Genomic DNA, 23,380 nt, shown 5'->3' with positions numbered 1-23,380 from the left:
ATGCTAATTATGTAAATAATTCACATAGAGGTCTAACAGGATATAATGATAAAGTGATGACACTTTATATCCAAAAGGTCAAAGGTCAACGTCACCATGACATGTTTTGTAAAAACACTTTTCTGGCCATTATTCAGTGTCATAACTCAGGAACACGGATTAAAATTCTGAAATTGGATGGGATGGGCAACAGTTGGTTAGATACTGAATTAGTGACACTAATCTTGGGTGTCCACCTTGTAACTGTGCTGTTGGAATAGATCTTTTGTGCTGCCGGGGGAAGATGTGTGTGTAAAGCATCCATGTTTTCACAGACATGGATGTAAACTCTATGAGCAACCTGACTGGTGCATAGAGGCTTATAACCACAAGGCTGTAATTCTAGTTCAAATTTAAAATAGAAACACTTATAACTCAAAATATGAAACACGTGTTTTATTGAAAAAGACAATTTAAATCAAAGTGGAGCACAGCTCCATACATGATATCACAGCTGTACGTCTATGGCAACTACAAATCCACCCAATCTATCATTAAGTTATTGGTATGAACATTTTGGGGTAGAAAATATGAAAGGGAATTAAAAATGTGGAATTACAGTTCACAGTGCCTGATTCACTTAAAGTGCCTCAATGTAAAGGCTGAACAACCAAACAAGGCACAACAATTTCTTTATCAGTGTCAAAGACCTAAAATCAGGATGACTGCTGTGCAGGTTTTTTCTTCTTTTTTTTAACTAAACTGGCAAGTAAGCAAAAGATTCAAGTTTAAGCACAAGTGTATCAAACTTTTGGTTTCTCACTCCTCTTCGGCACCACATCAGTTCAGACTTGTTTTCAGTCTCATTAGCACACACTCCCCAAGACACAGCAGCAGAATACTGCAGGTGCAAACATGCAGGGCAGTAAACCTTAAAATACATTTTTAAAATTTTTAAATAATCACAGGACATTTAAAGAACAAAATCAAAGATTAACATTGAGAATATGTTTTTACCTCACGACTTGCCTCATCACATTAAGAAACACTTGGTTTTATCCTCAGCCCAACACACATAAACAGTTATTATAGACAACATACAAGACCTCTTCAATAAGCAGACGAGGACGAGGCTCATATCTCTGACTCTGCATGAAGTCAGGGATCAACGGGGCGTCCATTATCAAAGATGCTATATGTTGCATTTTATAGACAATGAACCATGAACACATTAAAGTCACAATCTTGAATATCTGTTGTGTTTTCTTTGGCAGCACATATGGCGACAAGTGGTGACTGCAGGTGTGTTGAGAACTGGATAAAATGTTGGAGGCGGTGCCCGTTTCATTCTCAAGTTGCTCAATGGCGCATAAAGCCAGAAAAGTTCAGCTTCTTGGGTGTAAAATTACCCGATACACCGAATCATTGGGTCCCTAGAGCAAGCACACGAGGGACTTCGCCTCCTAAGTAGCTAACTTAGCACTAAGCTAACTTGTATAGGGGTAAAATAAATAAATTGTGCAGGTCTTCTGGACTTTTGAGACGTTACCAGACTGAATGGATCAAATCCCGATAGTGAAATGAGTCATTTAGTGGGGGGTGTGACACTCAAAGAAATGAAGCCACTGATTTATAGGTGTCTTTTGGGCCTGTGACATCACGCGACTGACCAAGTTGTAATTCCACAGAATGGCCACTACTCCTCAGAGCTTGAGGTTGAAGAGCAAGTCTGTTACGTTAGCTCCGCCTACACTCTCTGGCGGACCAACCACTGCTGGGTGATGCTCCGCTTGCGATTTCTCCCAGGAATGTCGCCACACACACCCAGTTCATTACACTACAAATGCAAGGTCTTTCATCGGTTGGCTCAATCACCACTGTGTACCTCATATGGTCATAGATAGTGACTAAACAGACAAACAGTTTATTTAAATGAAAATCTTCAAGACTATTACTTTAACGCTGGCACATTTAAACAGTGTAAACAAATAAGACCTTCTCTGACAGGTCAAAGTATTTGTTTAGTATTTGTGTGTTGTATTAATATCTGTAAATGCAACACATAGCACCTTTAATAAGCCGTTAACTTCAAGCTGTGGTGTTCATCAGTGCCTCCCATACTGGGGAACACACCATACTCTTCGTTAAGAAAGGTTTGGGCTTTTTAACAATGCTGACCAGCAGCACCATTTACACATCACATAAGTCAACAGCGCTGCAGTCGCAGGGTGACATCAGCTGGTGGCGACGTCCACAATAAGACCTACTGTTACAGGTCCACTGGAGACAGGTTGAAATGATATGGGTCCTAAGACGATGAATCACGAGTGGTTATTCCCATGTGGGTCCCATTTAAAGCAGTGCAAATACCAATGCAGCAAGTTATGTGTATTTATATAACTACAAAGCTTTTTCCTCGCCAACTGACTGTAGCAGCAGGAGCTTCTTTTCTTTGTCCCGAGCTGGTCACAGCAGCGTGAAACATCACTCAAACTGCCTGTGGTGTAAATGCAGGTTAGAGTTTTTTTGATATGGTTTGGAGTTTAAAAAAGAAACAAGGGTGAGGATCAGATGGCCATGGGGTCTCTTCTGGTGAAGTTGCAGTCCCACATGATGCCATCCCCATTGGGAAGATGGCTGGAGGGCAACAGGACCCGTGTGAACCAGTGACTGAGGAACAGAAGGACAAATAATTGTGGCTGGAAACAAAACTGTGGTGTTTAACTGCACTTGCTTTCACCATGGTAACCAGAGATTGTTAAACAGTGACTGAAATAAAATAAACAGTGACATTTCAACAGGCAGCATTTAGAAATATTGGTAACTGAACTCACCTCCTCTTTTCCACACCAAGCAGTAACCTCCAGTTGTTCACTGCACCATGGTGATATGGATTTCTGAACACCTGCATCGAAACAAAAGAAGTATTAACAGCTGTTAATGTGCCAGTTTTGAAGGGGTTAACAACAGTTAACATTATTTAGCGCACAGCATGCAATTTCTGCTGCTACGGGTCTCTCACTCAAAACAACAAAAAGTAGACTTTGATGACGTTGTGAAGCAGCGTGGGATCATGGGAGTTGTTGTCCTTGTTAAACAAACACCATTGTTCTATCTGACGTGACTTGGGCAGAGATCATGTTTACTGACGAGGAAATTTATTTAAGTTTTATTCATGTAAGGTTTCGTCATGTTTATTCCTGTTAGATAATTTCATTCTAAAAAATCTGCCACAACTAACGTAGCTAACGCTACTGTAGCTAACGTGACGTGGCTCTGGATATCGGGCAACTGCTACCACCAGTTTACCAGTTGTAAACTTGTTGTTAGGACCACCATAGAACCTGCTTCTCAAATCATCTGATTGGACAATGGGAAAGAAGACGACGAAAAAGAGATGACGTGGGGCAATTACAAAAAGCCTCCTCCAGCTGCTTAAACGCTTTCTGTGTAAACGGGGCCTTACTGAGTATAACTCGGAGAAAGTTTTGATTCCTTCCTCACTCTTTGATGTATCATCTGGTGTGTCCCCAGAAGGTAAAGCAACTACAGGGAGTAAAGGGAATATGACACCATTGACAGGTGAGCAAATGTAATGCACCGTTACCTTAAAAATATTACAGATTTCTCTGGGTCTGAATATTGTTGCAAACATTTGGGATAACATAAGTACACAATTAAACAAAAAATATGACAAAGGTCTGCTCGCTCTTATAAATTTTGATGTGGAAATGTTGCATATTATACCTTCAAGCTTTGTGTCTTAAAATTTACAATTACATGTTCCCAATAAGAGCACTCAGTGGTCCAGTGCTGGTTTGTACATGCGTGTGTGTACCTTGCCCTTCTCCTTCAGTCTTCTGGCCTCTTTGCGGTTGATGTGGCGCTCCACGCTGGTCTCTCCTCTGCTGATGAGTATGGTGTGCCACAGGGTGAGTCCTCCAAGAGCTACAGCCACCGAGCTGCAGGGAGGACACATTACAACCTGAGCTGTCTGCATGATGTCATCAACCTTTAGCGGATGTTTAAAGAAGGGAAATACATGTGGGGAAGTTTTTCCTACCTGGTCAGCACCCAGAGGAAAATGACACTCTTGTGGGCAGTGCTGTCTCTGTAGGTCTCTGTTGGAGGAGGGGTCTGATAGTATCTCTGAAGGGGACAGAAAACAGTCAAGCTAACTATTTATCCTGGTGTCAGATATGGAGTTCTTCCCTCACAGTGAGCTCCCTGCTCTGAGGTCATTTTGGCTCAGCATCAGAAGGCTGTTTACAATATGGGTACGTGACAGGTCTAACACGCTGGATCCTGTTCCTGGGCAAGTGATCTTTGGGTGGCACAGACTTCCAAACCTTTAAACTAATTGGTATTCAAAGCCCAGAGCAGTTTGTTTACCAGCTGGTGCACAGCCACCTTGGATATAAGGCCGTCCTGGATCAGAGTTAAATGTGAGAGCGGAGAGCAAAGATCCTTTTCGTGTCTCTTGTTTCGCTTATCATTTGCCATCAGAGCTCATCTTCTGCTGTCTTGCTGCTGTCTGGCAGGTGCCAGTGTACATAACATTTCATCATAGCTCCTTGTCTAAACTGGACACCGTCTCTACCCGTGCCATTAGCAACAGTGGTAGCCTGAAGGTTAAAGGGACAAAAACACACATTTTATCTTTTACCTGTGGAACTACTGATTTATATTTAGATACTGCTGGCTATTATAATTCTTCACCTCACCTCTATAGCACTGTAGGCGTCCAGAAACAAGTCCCTGCTGCTGATGCTGCAGTAGATGCAGCCCAGGGTCATGTATAGGCAGAAGGAGAAGAAGTAGCGGTGGTTGAAATGGCCCACACAGTTGTTCAACCAGGCTGGAAACATGTTAAGTTCAATGTGTACAAAATGGGGATAAAAAAGTTTGAGCAGTTTTGAGTTTTTTGTGCGTGTGTGTGTTGCTTGTCAGAAGGATACGACAGTGGTGGTCCATCTTCAAAACACACCTGTTGCAGATGCTGCAGTGGTGCGTCCTGGGCGGTTTTGGAGTGATGCATTTCTTACAGATGGACACTGAGGGAATGTGAAGTTTGTCCTAAAATAAACACAGAAACACAGATTGAGAGGATATATTATTGGAACGACAGACGTCAAGCTAACAAAGAAAAAGACGGAGACAATTTATCTACAAAAATGCCAATGATACAACACTGTCTTTTTAAGACCCCAAAAAGCTTATAATGGGCAGTGGGAATTCTTCCATGCCTCTGGCGAATAACGAATCCAAAAAAGGCAAAGTTCCAAGTTTCACTTACAGAGTTGTACGCTTCCCAAACGCATGCATTTTTGTACCGCCCCAACAGGCCCCTCAGGTCTGCTAGTCTGGGTCTTCCAACTGTTTCAGAGTCCAGGTGAAAAACAAAGGGTGATCGAGCCTTTTCAGTTTTTGCTCCTCGGCTTTGGAACAGCCTCCCACTGAGCGTGAGATCAGCTGACTCTGTTCACGTCTTTACATCTCGTCTCAAAACTTACTTTCACAGATTGGCCTTTCCTGACAGTTGATAGACTTACTGTGTGTATGGGTGTGTATGTATTTTTGCAGCCATGTGTTTATGTATGCATGCTCAAAGGTATATATGTGTTTAACGATATATGTTGGTGTAGGCTTATGTATATTGTTGTGTTTTATTAGTACCGCTTTTGTATATTCTTCGACTCGAAAAGTGCTTCGAGCAACCTTTCAGTTTAAAAGACGTCAGTACAAACAGTGTTATGCACGGCAGAGTAGCACGCCTGGGCATACGCGTGTGCTTAAACTCTGCTCAAGCAGAGCACACGCATGCTCAGGCACGGTGGACGTGTTTTAAGTTATCATGTTTTGGCAAAACTGCATGTGTTACGGAAGTACTGAGCATACGACATACGAAATGAGACTTGGATTACACTGCACAAGTTGTATGAGAGTTTGTAAACGGACGATTTGATATAGTTTTGCTGCTGTTTAACACAGTCCCCATTTACTTGAATCAATGAGGAATGTTTGCGTTTTTTGGATTCCTCGTTCACCCATGAAGCATGTGAGAAAAACAAGGTTTTCTTCATGAATTCAAGGTAACACATGGTGAGTAACTGATGTACAAATGGTTATTCTTTATTTCAGTCATCTAACCTATTCAAAAAAAACCCATCAACTTCAAGACTAGGGAACTGGAAGTGCAAAAATGTTAACTAATTTCTAGGTTCAGGACTCATTCCTGCAGTACTCTGTTGTAACAAATCGTACCAAAGTACAAATGTCATGCCACAGTAGACATGCCATAACATGTCAGCATTTATCAGGAGTTTGGTACCTTGGGCGGGTGTCCTGCGGCGGTGGTGGTGGCCTTGTAGTAATGGAAGACCACCATGACAAGGAGCCAGTGGCCACAGCAGAGGTGCCAGGCGACCCAGTACACAGGGTAAGTGTTGAGGATCGTGGGTAGGACGAACAGGTAGACGATGACCACAACTGAGGTTGTTAGCATAATGACTAGACAGACAAACACCTGAGAGAGGAAGAGAACAGACACGAGAGGGTTAGGACCAGAGTTTGGGGGTGTAGACAGAGGAGAAGCACCCAGAATAGAAATCCTACCAGGCCAAACCAGCGGGTCACATTGTCCACAATCCAGTAGACGGGCTCGAACGCACAGTCCAGCAGAGTGTCTGCATTGGTGAGGCTGTTGGAGTAAAGGGACTTGAGCAGGAGCTTGCTGTAGCTCCACAGCTCCAAGAACCTGCCGCTGATCCACGGCTTGCTGGTCCCCCCGCCTCGGCTTCCTCTCTGCGGGCGGCACAGCCGGCACCAGCGCAGCGCGAGTCTCATGGCCCGGGAGAGCTGCCACCTCCAGCTGCTGCCCATACGCATGCCACCGCCACCTCCTCTCCTACACGCTCTGCCTTCCAGACACACACAAACACACAGACACACACCCCAACAGTTACAAACCAGGGCGGCGTAAAACAGCAGCTCTTCGTAGCGTAGCCTGATGGAGTTTTCCACTGTCATCTCAGCTGTGGGAGCTCTTTGCACATTTGAAACTAACAGCCAAGATGCAAGAAGGCAGCACGAGGGACCTCCACTCCTAGAAAGCACCGGTCAAGTTCTGTGACAGCATCTTGTGTGACACATGTCCATCAAAGCAAACAAGGACGGGCTATCAGGTAATGAGCTACGCCCATCAGCCCCACAAATAAACTTCTCCTGTTAATAATTCACAGCAAATCCACATCCACAGGCCAAAAACCTCTGAGAAACTTGCAGGGGAGAGGCAGAGAGGTAACCCTGTAAGAGGGAAATGCAATGAGATGAATGTCTTAAGAAGGAAATAAAGTAGCCACCTGATCCAGGGCATCATTTCATGAAAGTGAGTATAGGTTACACAGATAAGGCTTGTTCAGGTTCTCCAAAATAGGATGGCATTAATAATGAGAGCTGCTAATCAGGACCTTTAGACAGTAACAGTACGGCCTGTCTGAGCTGAGACCAGACTGTCCACAGTGACCACTGCAAACACACGCTGGGGGAAAAAAAAAAGCCTGTGAAAGTGGAATAAGTGACTGAGCTTAAAAACTAAGTGTGACACATGTCCCATCTGCCAGAGTCACTCAGGATGACACAGGTTTTCCATTCTGTCTTCATTAAAAGGTTCAACATGCGACATTAATAAATCATGGTGAACACATTAACTCTATAACATTAGGGAGATCATGATGAAAAGCTAGCAGTAATCACAAGAAGTCAAGCTTAGGTCTGCACCTAACTGGTGCTGGATATTTTTAAAATTACAATACCAGCACCAATATCAATAGCCTTAAAATGATACTGATATCAACAGTAGTTCATGCCATACCTGTTATTTGAATAGAAGCATCCAGTTGTGTAAAATGCCAGCACCACTCCTCCCCATCCAAATGATCTGTACACAAATACACTGTGAAAGTGTTTAATTTTGCATTTTGATGGCTTCTCTGCACACTGAGCGGCCCACTCCACCCAAACTCAACACACACCGCACTCAGCTTCACCACACCACAGACTGTATGGGTTGTAGGTAGCTGCTGCTGGAGTGGGACACTCACATGCTGTGTTGAAATTAAGATTGTTTGCCATGACTGGCTGCAAACAAAACCATACTAACAGTCATTTATTTCTAGATGTAGGTACAAAAAGGATCAAATACAGGTATCATTTAACTTGAGAGGTGCCAATACTACTTGGTGCTGGGTTATTTTGGTTAAAGGTTAAGGGGTTAAGGGACACCATGCCTTTGCGGTAGCTGCTCCAAAGCTTTGGGATAGCCGCCTGCTCTCAATCACATGCTCCCCCTCCAGTGACATTTTGAAGACAAATCTTAAAACGTACATGTTTTCAGTTGCTTTTGGTTGTTTGTAGTGGTTTTAATATTTTGGTATTTCATAAACATTTTATGTATGTAATTGTTCTTACCGGTTTTATTCTGTTTTATATTTATGTACATTTTATAGTGCCATATATTTGTGTGTCATTCTTTTATTTTGTACAGCACTTAAGTCAACTGCGGTTGTTGTTAAATGTGCTATATAAATAAAGATGATCTGATTTGATTTGAAAGGTATTGAGTTCTGATACCCAGCCTGACAACTAACAATCACTTTTTTTCCTAACCTGCAGATTATTTTCCAGAGTGAGCTATCATTTAATTGTTTTGTCAATAAATTCAGAACCAATCAACACCATCAAACAGTTCGATGGGCCTGGAACTAATGTTTGTTTTCATTATCGTTTCATTTGCCCGTCATTTTCTTACAGATGGTTAATCGCTTTGTCAATAAAGTGTCTGAAAATATTTTAATAGCTCTTTGCAATTTCCCAGAGCCCAAGGTGACGTATTCAAATGGTATGTTTTATCCAAAAAACAGTCCAAAAATCCAAAGCTATTCAGTTTATTAACATGTATGACAAAGAAAAGCACCAACTTCTCACACTTTAGAAGCAAGAAACTAGCAAAACCATAATTCGATTATCAAAACAGTTACAAATTAATTTTCCAGCTCTGTAGTCCAAAACCCAGATATTCACATTATGACAAAAAAAAAAAAAGTGAACTCCTCACATTTAAGAAGCAAATACAAGACCATGTTCGGCTTTCTTACTTGAAATTACTGAAATGACTAATGGGTGATCATTTTCTATTGATCACCTAATCGCAGCTACTACTCATGGCACAGTAGGACAAAATGATGATTTGATAGATGGGCATGAGGGAAACCATTAATTTTTACATGTATCACTATTGTCTCTTGACAGATTATGTCTCGATGAAGAAAATTCGATAATCAGATATTTACAGCCCGAAATTATGATCGCCTGTTACAACTGTGCGAGACTGGGCGTCTGTGTGTTAACAGATGTCAACATCGTGGTTATGTTCGAAATTTATACTGTTGCAAGTTAATGGAAGTAAATTAATCAAATTTGATATTGTTCTGATCATGAGACTAGAGCTGTAACGGATTATTATTTACTAATTGACAAATTCTTTCATTATATTTGCAATTAATCATGTGATCTGTGAAATATTATAAAGTATTCAAAAGCAAGTTCCCAGTTGTCACACTCAAAAAGCTTGTTTTGACTGACCATGACCACAGTCCAAACATATGACAAACATACCGCCACCTGAACAGACACACAGCAGCACCTCTGCCTGTTGCACAGACCGGTTGATGGCTGCCTAAACAGGACCTTAAAAAGGCACAGTAAATGTGCATGTACCAGGGAGCGACAGGTGGAACAGGAGAGAGTGGCACACAGCCGGACGCTGCTGTCTCTATGGCAACCTGCTGCCCTAAATCTGGTCTTAGAGGACAAAGTAAAGCTTATTACAGTGAGAAACACTGGCAGTGATCTCCCTTTTTTCTACCTCTGTTGTGTCTCAGTCTGTCTGAGTCAAAGAGGAAGAGGAGGATTTTAGACAGGCTGCTGGTTCAATACTGTCGTTCTGATGGAAAAAAAAACTGCGGATAAAGTTCACATGTGACATTCTTAAATCATGCAAACACACAGGTAGACTAAGACTTACATGCTTGTTTTTTTACGTAGGATAAATACATACAATACATTTTTTACAATATAAAAATGTCTTTGATTTTTGACTCTTGGTGAAAGTACTGGAAAACAGTTTTTTTTGCAATCCTCATCATTATATTCGTCACTAAATTATTCATCACACATTCATTAACACTTCCAGCAAAGCTTTAATACTTTCAACAGTCGCTTTGACACTGACCACATCTGCTCATCTGTTGCATTTGCTTTCTCTGATTATTCAGTTCTAAAACTTGGTATTAATAAGTAAGTATTAATGAAAAAATACAACAAAATGTGAGGATAGGCTAACTAAATTTATATTAATATGGTGACTGGGGTTATGGTTATTAGAATATTGTGTAGAGCTGAAATGATTGTCTGTTAATCAATCAATCAATCAATCAATCAATCAATCAATCAACATGGCAGACAATACCCTGTTCCAGCCTCTCCAAAATGTGGATTTGCTGCTTTTTTGCTGCTTTATTTCATTGTCAGTGAATATTTGTGGGTTTGCTGCTGCTGTAATAAATAAATAAATAAGACATCTGAGGAAGTCACTTTGAGCTTTGGGAAGTTTATGGGTATTTTTCACTTTTCTTATAATGGTCTTATAGTTCATTTTATGAACATATTAATAGCTGAATATTCTCCTGAGACGCTGTGTCCTCATATGAGGACATCACATTTTGGGTTTACTTGACCTTATACTTCATTCTACTGAAGTTAGACCTGTTGTCCTTGTTCGTGGACACTTTTTTTGTGCCATCTAGTGGTGGTACGAGCACAATACACTAATCCATGTAGAAACAAGATGGCAGCCATCTCTGTAAAGTCAGTCTGCAGCCGATCCTGACACAAAAGTGGACAAAATCTGATCACATGCAATGGCAGAAACTTGTTTATCTATGATTAATAATGTTTGTAGTTTAATATGGCAACAAATTTGACCAATTTTAGCAACAGTAACAAGCTAAGACACTGTTAATTAAGATGTACTTGTTTGAGGACAGTGGGACTTTATTATTGTCTCGTTTGAGGACATTGAGACTTAATTATTGTTGACAATGTTAGGTTTTTTTTATACTTATCGGGTCCTACTGATCCCAGATAGCTGGGCAAATAAAAAATACATACCAAACAAAGGTTTGGGTCTCAGGAGGATAGAGAAAATAATCAACAGATTCATTGATACTGAAGAATTATTGCTTCTAACCCTAATACTATGATTTAATTATGTCCAGTGATTTATTTTCCCAGTGTAAAAGGCCTCATTACAGTCAAGTGATGCACATTTTTGAACCTACAGTTCTGAGTGAAATTAATACAACATTTTAACAGTTATAATTCCCCCCTCAGATTATATTACCTACCTCTTTGGTTTAGATTAAAAACTGTGGAAAGCACCAACAGACACAGCCAGAACATCCGTATAAAAACATACAAGTATATCTCGATGTGGTCTGTCTGTTGTTATTATCATGTTACGTTAGCTCTAGTCGCACAGAGAACATCACCTTTGGCCTGATGAATTCAATGGACGACTGAGATTAAACACTTCAACAAAAATCCAAATTAATGCAGTTAACACTGACCGGCCCTGTCTTGTAAATATCTCATCTTATCAACCAGTATAAAAAAAACACAACATGTCATGCTCTACCGTTAAGTTAGCTAGCCGCTGGCTGCTAGCTGCCCCCAGCTACCTTCAACCCGCCCACGTTAAGAGTCATTTCTAATAAATACAGTTCACTAACTCGGACCAAATGTGACATTGACATAGTGTACCTGGTCAGGTGAAGTGGGCGGACAAGCCTGCGGCTCTACGGTCAGGTCATGGTCAGGTGAAAGTGTTAGCCATCGTCTCCACTGACTGCAACAGACCCGCAACACTGAGCGGCGGTATTCACAAAGATTGTCTATTAAACAGATGTTTCACTCAACACTAGCAAGCGGATACGTCTTCCGGGTAAACTTCACACTAGAGAAAAGTCGTTTTCTTTTTTTATTTTATTGTAGCAGTGAAGGGTTAAACTGCTGCTTCAACAAGATTATATCAGTTTGGTTGATTCTCCCCAGGTAATCCGTTATACAACGGAAAGTTCCTCTACAAGGGTTCAGTCCCTGAAAATAACACCAAAGTGGGACCTCTTTCTCTTCTTCGCTTCTTTGGTCTAGCTCGCTTGAGAGCGCGCAATGTTCCCTGGGAAATGAAGTTATATTTTGTTGTAACATAAATTAAAACGTCTCTCAATTCGCGCTGTTGTTATTACAAATGGTGAAATAACACCCTGTTAGTTATTGACAGTAGTAGTCCTTACGACGACAATAATAACTATTTAATAAGTCGCCCATTTAAGACCAAAAACAGTGTTTTCCCAAAATCTGGCATAACCAGGAAGTTCTGAGGTGTCATATGATTGTAGAAAAATGGCTGCGGTGCAGTGGTAAGAAGCTCTTTTCTTATTAAAAAAAAACACCGTATCATTACAAACATATGTTAAATTGTACATTTATTGATATTGTGTGAAGTGTGAGAACGTACATGCAGTAAAACCGTGTGTGTCGCGAGCTTAGTTATAATGTAGCGTACCGAGTGACATGTCAACTTTTTTGCAGGTTGTCAACAAAATATTACCAGTTTGCTGCAGGATTGATATGTGGTATTGTGATTTAGGCCTTCGGTTAAATAAATGCCCTTTTGGCTAGGGTTTGGTTGTAGTCTAAAAAAGCCTATGGGGTTGTGTCAAAAGACTCACACAGGTTCTGTAGCACTTTCATATTGGGTGTCTTTTGCCACCTCATCTTTTTAAAAAAAATCTTAGATCGCAATAAGACTTAATCAGTGGGGTTTTTTCTTGCAAGATATAAGCAGTGCATATAATAGCATTAAAAACAGAGTGTCCGCATCAGTAGTAAGAGCTCAGCTGCAAGTAAACAAACAGTATGCCTGTAAGCTCACATGGTGACTGGCAGGATGTCAGTAGAAACAGCTGACTCTGGTCTGGTCTCCTGTCTGTCTGTTGTGTACCAAGGCGATCCAGAGGGCGCAACTATGAGGCAGAGCTGCAGAGATGTCATCCTGAGGCCTCTCCGATTGAATTTGGAGACTACCATCCCCTCAAACCCATCATGGTAGACAACTATCTGCTGTCTTTCTACTGCTCAGCCTCAACACTAACACCACCACCAGCTCTGCACACGATTCATAAAGTTCTGATGTCTGTCACAACATCACAGCATCTGCATTAGTTGCTCCATCAGCATAGTTAAACAAAATCTATTATGTTACTCATCTGTTGATGTAGTTAAAGGGACAGTTCACCCCAATATCAAAACTGCAAATTTTTTCTCTTACCCATAGTGCTATTTATCAGTCTAGGTTGTTTTGGTGTGAGTTGCCGAGTGTTGGAGATATTGGCCGTAGAGATGTCTGCCTTCTCTCCAATATAATGGAACTAGATGGCACTCAGCTTGTGGTGGTTAAAGCACCAACAACGCAACATTTGAAAACTCAACAGCAATGTCTCTTTCCAGAAATCATGACCTGGTTACTCAAGATAATCCACAGACCTTGTTGTGAGCAGTTTCATGTAGGAACTATTTTCTTTCTACTGAACTACACCTGCCAACAGAATTACCACACAGAAGGAAGCATGTATCTTCGGCTAGCTCACCTAGCACCACTGAGCTAGCTAACGTTTCAGCTCAGCCCAGGAGAACACCATTAATGTTTACATCTCGCGCTGTCATAAGCATGAGCCTCTCATTCATGAGCAGATGCACACTTCCTTCTGCCCAGTGACACAGTTGGTGGGTGTAGTCTGGTAGGTAGAAAATAGTTCCTACATGAAACTGCTCACAACAAGGTCTGTGGAATATCTTGAGTAACCAGGTCCTTATTTCTGGAAAGACACATTGCTGTTGAGTTTTTCAATTTTTTTTAAATTTTTTTTTTTACTTTAAGCACCACAAGCCCAGTGCCATCTAGTTCCATTATACTGAAGAGACGGCAGACATCTTTTTGGCTGATATCTTCAACACTCTGCAGCTCACACCAAAATAATCCAGACTAAAAAACAGCACCACAGATAAGAAAAAAATAATAATTTTGATTTTGAGGTGAACTGTCTCTTTAAAAGCATAATTTGGTAATTTCTTGCATTTAATTTGACGTCTCTTTAACAGCTCTGATCTTCCCCTCTCCTCTCCACCCAGGTGACAGACACAAAGACCCGCCGTGGGGCTCGTAAAGGCAGCACCTCCTCGTCTTCCTCCTCCTCCTCCTCGGCGCCCCCGGACCCCCTCAGCTCCATGTTGGATGGGACCGACCCCCTCTCCATGTTTGCTGCAGCCTCGGCCACTGAGGTTCCTGCCATGTCACACAGCGCCTCCACAGGGGTCAGTAACAACGCAGACACACCTGTCCATACTGAGACACTTGCTTTTCTAGAAGCTTCACTACTCTGATTTAAAACATTAAAATAACACAGGAAAATTGGAAACATCAGCTATTGAGAGCCTTGTTACACAAGTATTGGTACTAACCTTCAGAAACTAACACTAGTGGAATCCTGCTGAACACATAAAGAAGTAGAGATACCCAAACTTGTATTTTAAAGACAGATGTTGTGCTTCCAGGATCTGGGGAGGAAGAGGAAGGAGAAAGAAGAAGAGGCAGTGGGACCAGACTTTGAGCCCTGGTCGTCAAAACGAGGAGAGATCCTGGCCCGGTTTACCACCACTGAAAAACTCTCAATTGTGAGTCGTCCTCCATTAGAACCATCCATCTGTTACGATGTGTTCTGGTACTGCTGCACACAGCCATGCCCTGTCACACAGAAGCCTAATTTCAATTTCTTTGTCTTCACAGAATCTCTGCATGGGCTCTGATCGGGGTAAGATCTGTGTCATAATAATTTAATTAATACCTCACTCAAATCCGCTCTGATAAATCCGCAGTGCTCAGCCACAAACAGCTGACAGACACAGTTAGCAACTAGGTGCTGAACATAGTTGAGCATTTAACAGGAGTTCTCAGAAGTTGGTGGAGGCCAAACCAGAGCTGAAAGGAGAGTAAAAATTTGTCTTGAATATGTTGGGTGTCCAGAAACGTGTGTAAATAGGCAGCTGTGATGTGTAAGCAATATCAACTTTATAAGATGATAATATATTAATGTTGTGTGACAGCCTGTTGTGTCCAAATTGGCAAAAACAATCAATCAATACTGCTTTAAAGGAATACTTTAACCCACAAAATGGCTGTTGTTGTATCACTTTCTCACTCTGTGTTAATGCTGATTTTGTGAAGAAACTTTGTTTTCCTTGCATGCCTCCACAGTGAACGAAGAATCCAAAAACTGATGAATTAAAGTCACTGGGGTCCACGGTGAATAACAGCAAAACTATATCAAAACATCTGTTTGCAAACTCACACACAACTCATACAGCACAATCAAAGTCTCATTTATCCAGTCATATGCTCAGTACCTTTTATAAACAGGGCTTTCCCATCCTCCATTCTCCAAAAAAATCCCATCCAGACACAATGTTTTAAAAAGTCTCTTTCCAAAGAAACCACAAAAACACTTTGAAGTCCTGTAAAGAATACGCCAAACCCACAAACGGTTATAGAACCCTAACCCTAAAGCCATGCAAAGAAGAAGATGATATTGGCCAATCAGCAGCCTGAAAAAAAGCCATTACCAGAAGGACACCTGGAGCAGTGACCTCTGTAGCACATTCTGACACCTCTGTTTTTCAATACACTCGAAGAGTTGCTGTTTATTTATGTGTTTATTTGTAAAGAGTCATGTTAGCAAGGTTAGAACCAGGACTGTTTTGGTCACTTCCATCACTGCATGAAATATCATCAAGAAGCCAAAAACTCTTGTTTTACCTTTTGACACATCAACACTGAAAATAGAGTACCAATAAATGCAGTTTGCGTATGGTCAAAAGGCTAAAATGCATTTATAAAGTGAAGTTTTCAAAAATACTCATGTCTGCGTGGACTAGGTCTGAAAAACTTCGGCATGAGTCTGCTTATGCATTCCTTTGGGCAGAGTTCAGGTGCATGCGTTTGCCAAGGCACACTACTCGTTTGTGGGTGAGACTGTTTGAAATAGTAACGTATGAGCAAAAATGTTGGCGTTTCAGAAGTACTGAGCATATGCCTGGATAAATGAGACTGGGATTTTACTGCAACAGTTGTATAAATGGATGATTTGCTGTTGTTAAACGTAATTCATCAAGAATTTTCTCAATTTTTGGATTCTTCGTTCACTGTGGAAGCATGCCAGAAAAATAAAGTTTTCCTCACTAATTCAGCATTATCATCATTTTGTGGCTGAAGTATTCCTTAAAGTAATCTTTAAAAAAAAAAACTACAGAGTCTGTGTGTTTTTTTTTACTGTGATCGATAGTTAACAAATGACTCCTGTTGTTGCTGTAGGAAAAGCTCCAAGTCCAGGATCCTCAGCTGTTTCAGAGAAAGTTCGAACTCGCCTGGAGGAACTCGACGATCTGGAGGAGGTACGCTTTCATAGAGTGCCTTTCAAACATAATTTATTTTAAAATCATTTGAACTCCCAGTACTATAAGAATTAAATTGTTCACCAAATGCTCTTTTATTTGTGTTGATGTGTATTCACATAATGTCCACAGCCTCCATTGGTGCTTAAATAAGCTGCAAAATTCAGCAACTAAATAGATTTTCATTGGCATTAATGTCATACTAGCAAAGCAGAGTGAATTCATGTAAGAGCAAGGATGTGTTTTGGACCGACTTGTTTGTCTGTGTGTGTGCAGGGTTCCCAACGAGAGCTGCTCAACCTCTCCCAGCAGGATTACGCTAACCGCATCGAGGAGCTGAACCAGTCCCTGAAGGAAGCCTGGGCCTCAGACCAGAAGGTCAAAGCCCTGAAGATCGTCATCCAGGTAATCCAGCAGCTGAAAACACTCATCCTAAAAATAATGTCTCCTGCGTAAAGACATAAACACTCATCTGTGATCTATGTTCCAGTGCTCGAAGCTTCTGTCCGACACCTCTGTGATCCAGTTCTACCCCAGCAAGTTTGTTCTCATTACTGATATCCTCGACACTTTTGGTGCGTATTGAATCTTTGTTTCTCTCAGCTCAGTTAAAAAACACTGCAAGTTTTCTTACTTTAATCTCATTTCTCTGTAGGACGGCTGGTATACGACAGAATCTGGACCATGTGTTCAGACCCACGACCCCTACCAGGTACTAATCAGACTCTCTTATATCCAGACGTATTTCATTGGATATATTGTCTGGATAGTGTCTGATTTTTCCACTTGGCTTCCTTCCTACTCAGACTCGTTCACAGTTGACGATGTGAATGACACGGCCAAGGAGACGTGCCTTAACTGGTTCTTCAAGATCGCCTCCATCAGAGAGCTTCTGCCCAGACTGTATCCTTTACTGCCATCAGCAGGGCTTCACAGCTTAAATCAATAATGCTTCTCAGATGATCAGAACTAATGTCAGGCCTGTTTTGACAACTCCTTGACCTCTATGAACAGATATGTTGAGGCTGCCATTCTGAAGTGCAACCGCTTCCTGAACAAGAGGTTAGTTTGATTCTCTTATGAGCTTTAAAAGTCAGTCTTTGCTTTGTTTCTCTTCTAAAGTTAAATTTTTGGGTTATGTGAAAGATTTTGTGATATATTTGTTAAAAAGCAAATCTTATACACACCTGAGGTTCATAGGTGTGTTGGAGAAGACCATGGCCAACTATAGTGGAATGAAGATCTCCCACACGCTGTATTCTACACTTGCAATTATGAGAGATTTATCGGGAGCAACATTTTTGACCTTCATCAGGTTGTTTGATGAAGGTCTCTGTACCAAAATGTTCCCACTTAATCTCTCATAATTGCAAGTATAGAGGACAGCGTGCAGAAGTTCTTTGAGATACATTTGTTACAGCTGATCTACCAAATAGAACTTTCTAGTTATAAGGTTTTTTTTAGACACATAGCACAGCTTCCTTTCTGCTCCTCCACCTTCACAGTGGCATCCCGGAGACACTCCCTCGGTTGACAGCCATGATCAGAGGGATCGGAGACCCTCTGGTGGCAGCATATGCCAGAGCTTACCTCTGCAGGGTGAGATGTGCTCACTTCATTTTCCTCTCCTGTCTCCTGTTTCTGAGCCAGTTCTTATCTGTCGACTTATTTTCACTGCCTGTTCCTGTCCTTATTTTTGCTCTATTAGTGGGGTGGTGATGTATGGAAGCCCATTTCCACCAGTGTATTGAAAAAATAAAGATCTTCTAAGTCATTAAAATGAGAAATTTTCTCCAAATAATGACTTAATATTTCAAAATAATGAGTTAGTATCTCAAAATAATCATTCTGTATCTCAAAATAATGAGAAACTTTCTCAAAATATTGACGTAGTATCTCAAAATAAGGTTTAGTATCTCAAAATAATGAGAACTTTTCACAAAATATTGATTTAGTATCTCAAAATAAGGTTTAGTATCTCGAAGTAATGAAAACAATGGGTTAGTTTCTTGAAATAATGACTCAATATCTCAGAATAATGAGTTAGTATCTCAAAATATTGATTTGATATCTCAAAATAATGAGAAACTTAAAAGTAGAAACTCATTTCAAGAAAGTCTAATTATAATGACTCACAGGATTTTTTGGCAGAAATGGGCTTGTTTGTTTGTTTGTTGTTTGTTTTCCATTTTTGCTGTTAAGACCACTGAATCTTCCTCCAGGATGAATTAAAACCTTTTTTGAATAAATCCATAATTTTGTTTGACTCACCTTTAAATGTGATCCAGCTACAGAGTTCATAATGACTGGTTAAAGGGAGAAAAAAGGGTCTGGGCCCAGAGATAACAGTGCTCTCTTCTTCCAGGTGGGCGTGGAAGTGGCCCCCCACCTGAAAGACAGCCTGAACCGCAACTTCTTCGACCTGCTGGGCACCTTCCGGCAGATTAGTGGGGAGAGCGTCCAGAACCAGCTGGTCATGCAGAGGGTGGAGGTGCCCGAGTACCTGACGCTCTACTCACCCGCCATCAACTGGATCCTGCAGTGCATCGCCTACAGAGCTCCAGAGGCATGTTTTACCTCAACTTACTTAGCATGAATTTTCAAACTGAAACATACTGAATGCTGTAAAAAATGGTCAGCTGTCAGAGGCATGAGTGTTTATAAGACTATTTGTGCTTCCATTTCAGCCTTTACTAACGGAGATGATGGAGAGATGCAAGAAGCTGGGGAACAAGTGAGTGCTTTTAAAGACACTGTTTTAATGAGGTGGACACACAGTGTACATAATCAAAGTTTTACACAGCTTTTACTCAAGTGTTTCAATGGTTTCTGGTGGTGGGGGACAAAAAAAGGTTGGGTTTTTTTTACCTTAAAGATCCAACATGTTCCTGTTTCCCACAGTGCATTGCTGCTGAATTCAGTTATGAGGGCGTTCAGGCCAGAATTTGTCGCAGCCAGGGCCACTGACTTTATCGGTATGATCAAAGACTGCGACGAGGCTGGCTTCCCAAAGGTCAGAAGAGAACAGATGTAGTACAGTGATCCAATAAATGTAAATATGTAAGGCAATATAAACTTGAAGGTTCTAGTTAAGAACACTTTATTCTTCTGTTAAAGTATAGGTTAAAACATCGTCTAAATGTGCTTGAAATATCAATGGAAGCTTGACTGTTGTCTGTTCTCCAGCATCTGCTGTTTGGATCTCTGGGTCGCAGTCTGGCCTGTGCTGACCCTCCAGAATCTGAGCGACTGACGATCCTGAATGAAGCCTGGAAGGTCGTCACCAAAGTGCGCAGTCCTCAGGTACTGAAGAGTGATGCTGCTTTCTCACAGGGGTTTAATCCATGAAAATATTCAGGTTATGACTGTATGTGTGAATGTTTATGTGTCTTTTTAGGATTACATCAACTGTGCTGAGATCTGGGTGGAGTTCACCTGCCGACACTTCACAGTCAGTAAAGCACCTGACACCTTTTATCATGTGGAATTTAAAGTTCCTATCACTTTATTTAACATGTCTTCTCTTTCTATTAGAAACGTGAGGTCAACACCGTACTGGCTGACATCATCAAACACATGACCCCTGACCGGGCGTTTGAGGACGCTTATCCTCAGGTTAGCAGCTCATTATACCTAACAGGACAATCTACCCTGTTCTCCTAAAACAGAGCCATTCCTCCTCCTCCTTCCGTCGGCTCTGTACTGACTCTGTTTTGTTTGCATCCAGCTGCAGTCAGTGATCAGGAAGATCCTCACCTACTTCCATGACTTCTCCGTCCTCTTCTCCATGGTGAGCAACCACCACTTCAAAACATATATAATAGAAGTTTGCACTCTGGAGGCCTGAAACAGTCCACAAAGTTTCCCTAATTGTTTTTTTTCCCAGGAGCGTTTCCTGCCGTTCCTAGACATGTTCCAGAAGGACAGTGTGAGGGTGGAGGTGTGCAGATCCATCATGGAGGTCTTCATCAAGTAAGAGCTGCCTCAGAGTTTGTTGAATTAGATTTATTTGCTTTGTAACAAAATAAAATTGGCAAGTGTGAAAAAGAATTTTGACTACTAATTATTCTCCATCTGCAGGCACCAGGTGGAGCCCACCAGAGACCCGGTCATCCTTAACGCCATGTTGCACATCTGCAAGACCATGCACGACTCTGTCAAGTAGGCTGTGTGTGTGTGTGTGTGTGTGTGTGTGTGTGTGTGTGTGTGTTATATACCTGTAATTACTTCTACAATTACAATTACTTTAGCTGTTCTCTTATAGGGACTTGGGGAAATAGTTCTTTGTAATTATGTGATTACAGTTTTTCATCTCTATTTTTTTTTTTTTAATTTCAGTAAATGTCAGTGAGTTTAGACACCTACTTTTCTTCTTAGTTTCCTGATCTGCCTGGTAACAGCCTTCACTCAGTAGCCTGTCTGCTCTCTGTATCGCAGCGCTCTCACTCTCGAGGATGAGAAAAGATCTTTGTCTCTGCTGATCATTGGCTTCATCCGCATGGTGAGACTCCTCAGTATTTCTTTCTGCATTTAAGAAATAAGACTGGTGTTATTTTATATTTTCTAATGGTCATTCATTACTCTATCTCTCAGTACTTTCTGAGACATAATCTTTCTCTGGCTCTCAGCACCAAGCCCATTTATTCTTACTGAAGATGTGAATATTTTAAAACGACGTACAAATCCATTTTTTAAAGGGTAAATGATTACTAAAAAAGCTTGGCACTGTAGTCTTTAGAAAACATAACTCAGTCAGGAGGAAGTAGTGTGTTTGAGGCAGGGCCATAATCATCAGTGTAACACTAGGGAGACCATTTTCAATGTATGCCCTCTGTGACCTAAATGTCTAGGAGATTCTGGGTGGAACTCCCCACACAAAAAGTTTTTAAAAACTGAACATACTATACTATGAAGTTTTTTCATGATTTTTGACAACATACTATACTATGACTTTTTTTTCATGATTTTGGACAACATGCTATACTATGACATTTTTCCATGATTTTTGACAACATACTATACTATGACGTTTTTTCATGATTTTTGATGACATACTATACTATGATATTTTGTCATGATTTTTGATGACATACTATACTATGACTTTTTTTCATGATTTTGGACGACATAATGTACTATGACATTTTTCCATGATTTTTGACAACATACTATACTATGACGTTTTTTCATGATTCTTGACGACATACGATACTATGACTTTTTTACATGATTTTGGACGACATACTATACTATGACATTTTGTCATGATTTTTAACAACATACTATACTTTGACTTTTTTTTATGATTATAACCGACATACTATACTATGACTTTTTTCATGATTTTTGATTACATCCTATACTATCTATACTATAACTTTTTTTCATGATTTTTGACAACATATTGTACAATGACTTTTTTTCATGATTCTTGACAACATACTATACTAGGACTTTGTTTTGTGATTTTTGACGACAGTATACTATGACTTTTTTTTATGATTATGAACGACATACTATACTGTGACTTTGTTTAATGATTTTTGACGACATACTATACTATGACTTTTTTTCATGATTTTGGACGGCATGCTATACTATCACTTTTTTACATGATTTTTAACAACATACTATACTATGACTTTGTTTCATGATTTTTGACGACATTCTATACTATGACTTTTTTTTATGATTTTTGGCGACATACTATACTATGACTTTTTTTCATGATTTTTGACAACATACTATACTATTGACTTTTTTCATGACTTTTGACGACATACTATACTATGACGTTTTTCATGATTTTTGATGACATTCTATACTATGACTTTTTTTTATGATTATAACCGACATATTATACTATGACTTTTTTACATGATTTTTGGCGACATACTATACTATGACTTTTTTTCATGATTTTTGGCAACATACTATACTATGACTTTTTTTCATGATTTTGGACAACATACTATACTGTGACTTTTTTTCATGATTTTGGACAACATTCTATACTATGACTTTTTTCATCATTTTGGACGACATATTATACTATGACTTTTTTTCATGATTTTTGACAACATGCTATACTATGACTTTTTCTTATGATTTTTGACGACATACTATACTATTACGTTTTTCCACGATTTTTTACGACATACTATGCTATGACGTTTTTTCATGATTTTGGACGACATACTATACTATGACGTTTTTTCATGGTTATGGACGACATGTTATAGTATGACTTTTTTTCATGATTTTTGACAACATACTATACTATGACTTTTTTCATGATTTTTGAAGACATACTATACTATGGCGTTTTTTCATGATTTTTGACGACATACTATACTATGACTTTTTTTCTATAGTCATTTTTAATTTTTCCAAACCGACCTGAGTGCCTGGACTTTGGTTCTTTATGCCTTCTATACTATACTATGACTTCCTACTATACTATGACTTTTTTTTCATGATTTTTGACGACATACTATAGTATGACTTTTTATCATGATTTTTGAAGACATACTATACTATGACTTTTTTTCATGATTTTTGACGACATACTATACTGTGACTTTTTTTCATGATTTTGGACGACATACTATACTATGACGTTTTTCATGATTTTGGACGACGTACTATACTATGACTTTTTTTCATGATTTTGGACGACATACTATACTATGACGTTTTTCATGATTTTGGACGACGTACTATACTATGACTTTTTTTCATGATTTTGGACGACATACTATACTATGACGTTTTT

At 40.1% G+C, this 23,380-nt stretch overlaps 2 protein-coding genes across 6 annotated transcripts in view; one reads left to right on the top strand and one right to left on the bottom strand.

Annotated features, from left to right (window-relative positions):
- Positions 1 to 423: 423 nt before the first annotated feature.
- Positions 424 to 11,981, bottom strand: zdhhc16b (zinc finger DHHC-type palmitoyltransferase 16b). Of its 5 annotated transcripts, none has more exons than XM_050060934.1 (10): positions 11,860 to 11,968; positions 7,853 to 7,918; positions 6,595 to 6,899; positions 6,311 to 6,505; positions 4,938 to 5,055; positions 4,704 to 4,837; positions 4,043 to 4,128; positions 3,818 to 3,941; positions 2,814 to 2,884; positions 424 to 2,649 (listed from the first exon to the last, which is right to left on the bottom strand). In XM_050060934.1, exons 3-10 carry the CDS (start codon positions 6,865 to 6,867, stop codon positions 2,547 to 2,549), a joined length of 1,104 nt encoding a protein of 367 aa, XP_049916891.1. In that variant the 5' UTR covers positions 6,868 to 6,899; positions 7,853 to 7,918; positions 11,860 to 11,968; the 3' UTR covers positions 424 to 2,546. The 5 variants fall into 5 exon arrangements, with proteins under 5 accessions (XP_049916891.1, XP_049916889.1, XP_049916893.1 ...); XM_050060932.1 differs by having other exon boundaries at positions 7,853 to 7,933; positions 11,860 to 11,961; XM_050060936.1 differs by having other exon boundaries at positions 6,595 to 6,895; positions 7,853 to 7,933; positions 11,860 to 11,961.
- A 321-nt stretch (positions 11,982 to 12,302) lies between these two features.
- The window catches only part of vps35l (VPS35 endosomal protein sorting factor like), a 17,429-nt gene continuing 6,351 nt past the window's right edge, over positions 12,303 to 23,380 (top strand). Inside the window, exons 1-22 of the mRNA XM_050059606.1 lie at positions 12,303 to 12,518; positions 13,107 to 13,206; positions 14,290 to 14,472; positions 14,713 to 14,832; positions 14,945 to 14,969; positions 16,526 to 16,605; positions 16,882 to 17,010; positions 17,096 to 17,180; positions 17,261 to 17,317; positions 17,412 to 17,508; positions 17,620 to 17,667; positions 18,111 to 18,204; positions 18,971 to 19,171; positions 19,293 to 19,339; positions 19,507 to 19,618; positions 19,792 to 19,908; positions 20,003 to 20,056; positions 20,140 to 20,220; positions 20,333 to 20,395; positions 20,492 to 20,577; positions 20,686 to 20,766; positions 21,043 to 21,106. Coding sequence (XP_049915563.1) covers positions 12,502 to 12,518; positions 13,107 to 13,206; positions 14,290 to 14,472; positions 14,713 to 14,832; positions 14,945 to 14,969; positions 16,526 to 16,605; positions 16,882 to 17,010; positions 17,096 to 17,180; positions 17,261 to 17,317; positions 17,412 to 17,508; positions 17,620 to 17,667; positions 18,111 to 18,204; positions 18,971 to 19,171; positions 19,293 to 19,339; positions 19,507 to 19,618; positions 19,792 to 19,908; positions 20,003 to 20,056; positions 20,140 to 20,220; positions 20,333 to 20,395; positions 20,492 to 20,577; positions 20,686 to 20,766; positions 21,043 to 21,106 — 1,941 coding nt within the window. The 5' untranslated portion in view covers positions 12,303 to 12,501. The remainder of the gene's footprint in view (positions 12,519 to 13,106; positions 13,207 to 14,289; positions 14,473 to 14,712; positions 14,833 to 14,944; positions 14,970 to 16,525; positions 16,606 to 16,881; positions 17,011 to 17,095; positions 17,181 to 17,260; positions 17,318 to 17,411; positions 17,509 to 17,619; positions 17,668 to 18,110; positions 18,205 to 18,970; positions 19,172 to 19,292; positions 19,340 to 19,506; positions 19,619 to 19,791; positions 19,909 to 20,002; positions 20,057 to 20,139; positions 20,221 to 20,332; positions 20,396 to 20,491; positions 20,578 to 20,685; positions 20,767 to 21,042; positions 21,107 to 23,380) is intronic.

The sequence above is a fragment of the Epinephelus moara genome, chromosome 13, assembly GCF_006386435.1.
Source record: "Epinephelus moara isolate mb chromosome 13, YSFRI_EMoa_1.0, whole genome shotgun sequence".
In the NCBI taxonomy this organism is placed as follows: Eukaryota; Metazoa; Chordata; class Actinopteri; order Perciformes; family Serranidae; genus Epinephelus; species Epinephelus moara.
The sequence above is the reverse complement of the archived record's forward strand: the minus strand, read 5'-3'. Positions and strand labels throughout refer to the sequence as shown.

What these genes read in the sequence shown, in the direction of transcription:
- zdhhc16b (XM_050060933.1), bottom strand. Translation starts at nt 6,867, where the DNA reads ATGCGTATGGGCAGCAGCTGGAGGTGGCAGCTCTCCCGGGCCATGAGA. An exon ending in CCGCAGGACACCCGCCCAAG is followed by an intron (nt 5,056 to 6,310) that starts GTACCAAACTCC and finishes TGTTTATTTTAG; the next exon opens with GACAAACTTCACATTCCCTC. An exon ending in GACTGAAGGAGAAGGGCAAG is followed by an intron (nt 2,885 to 3,817) that starts GTACACACACGC and finishes GTTTCGATGCAG; the next exon opens with GTGTTCAGAAATCCATATCA.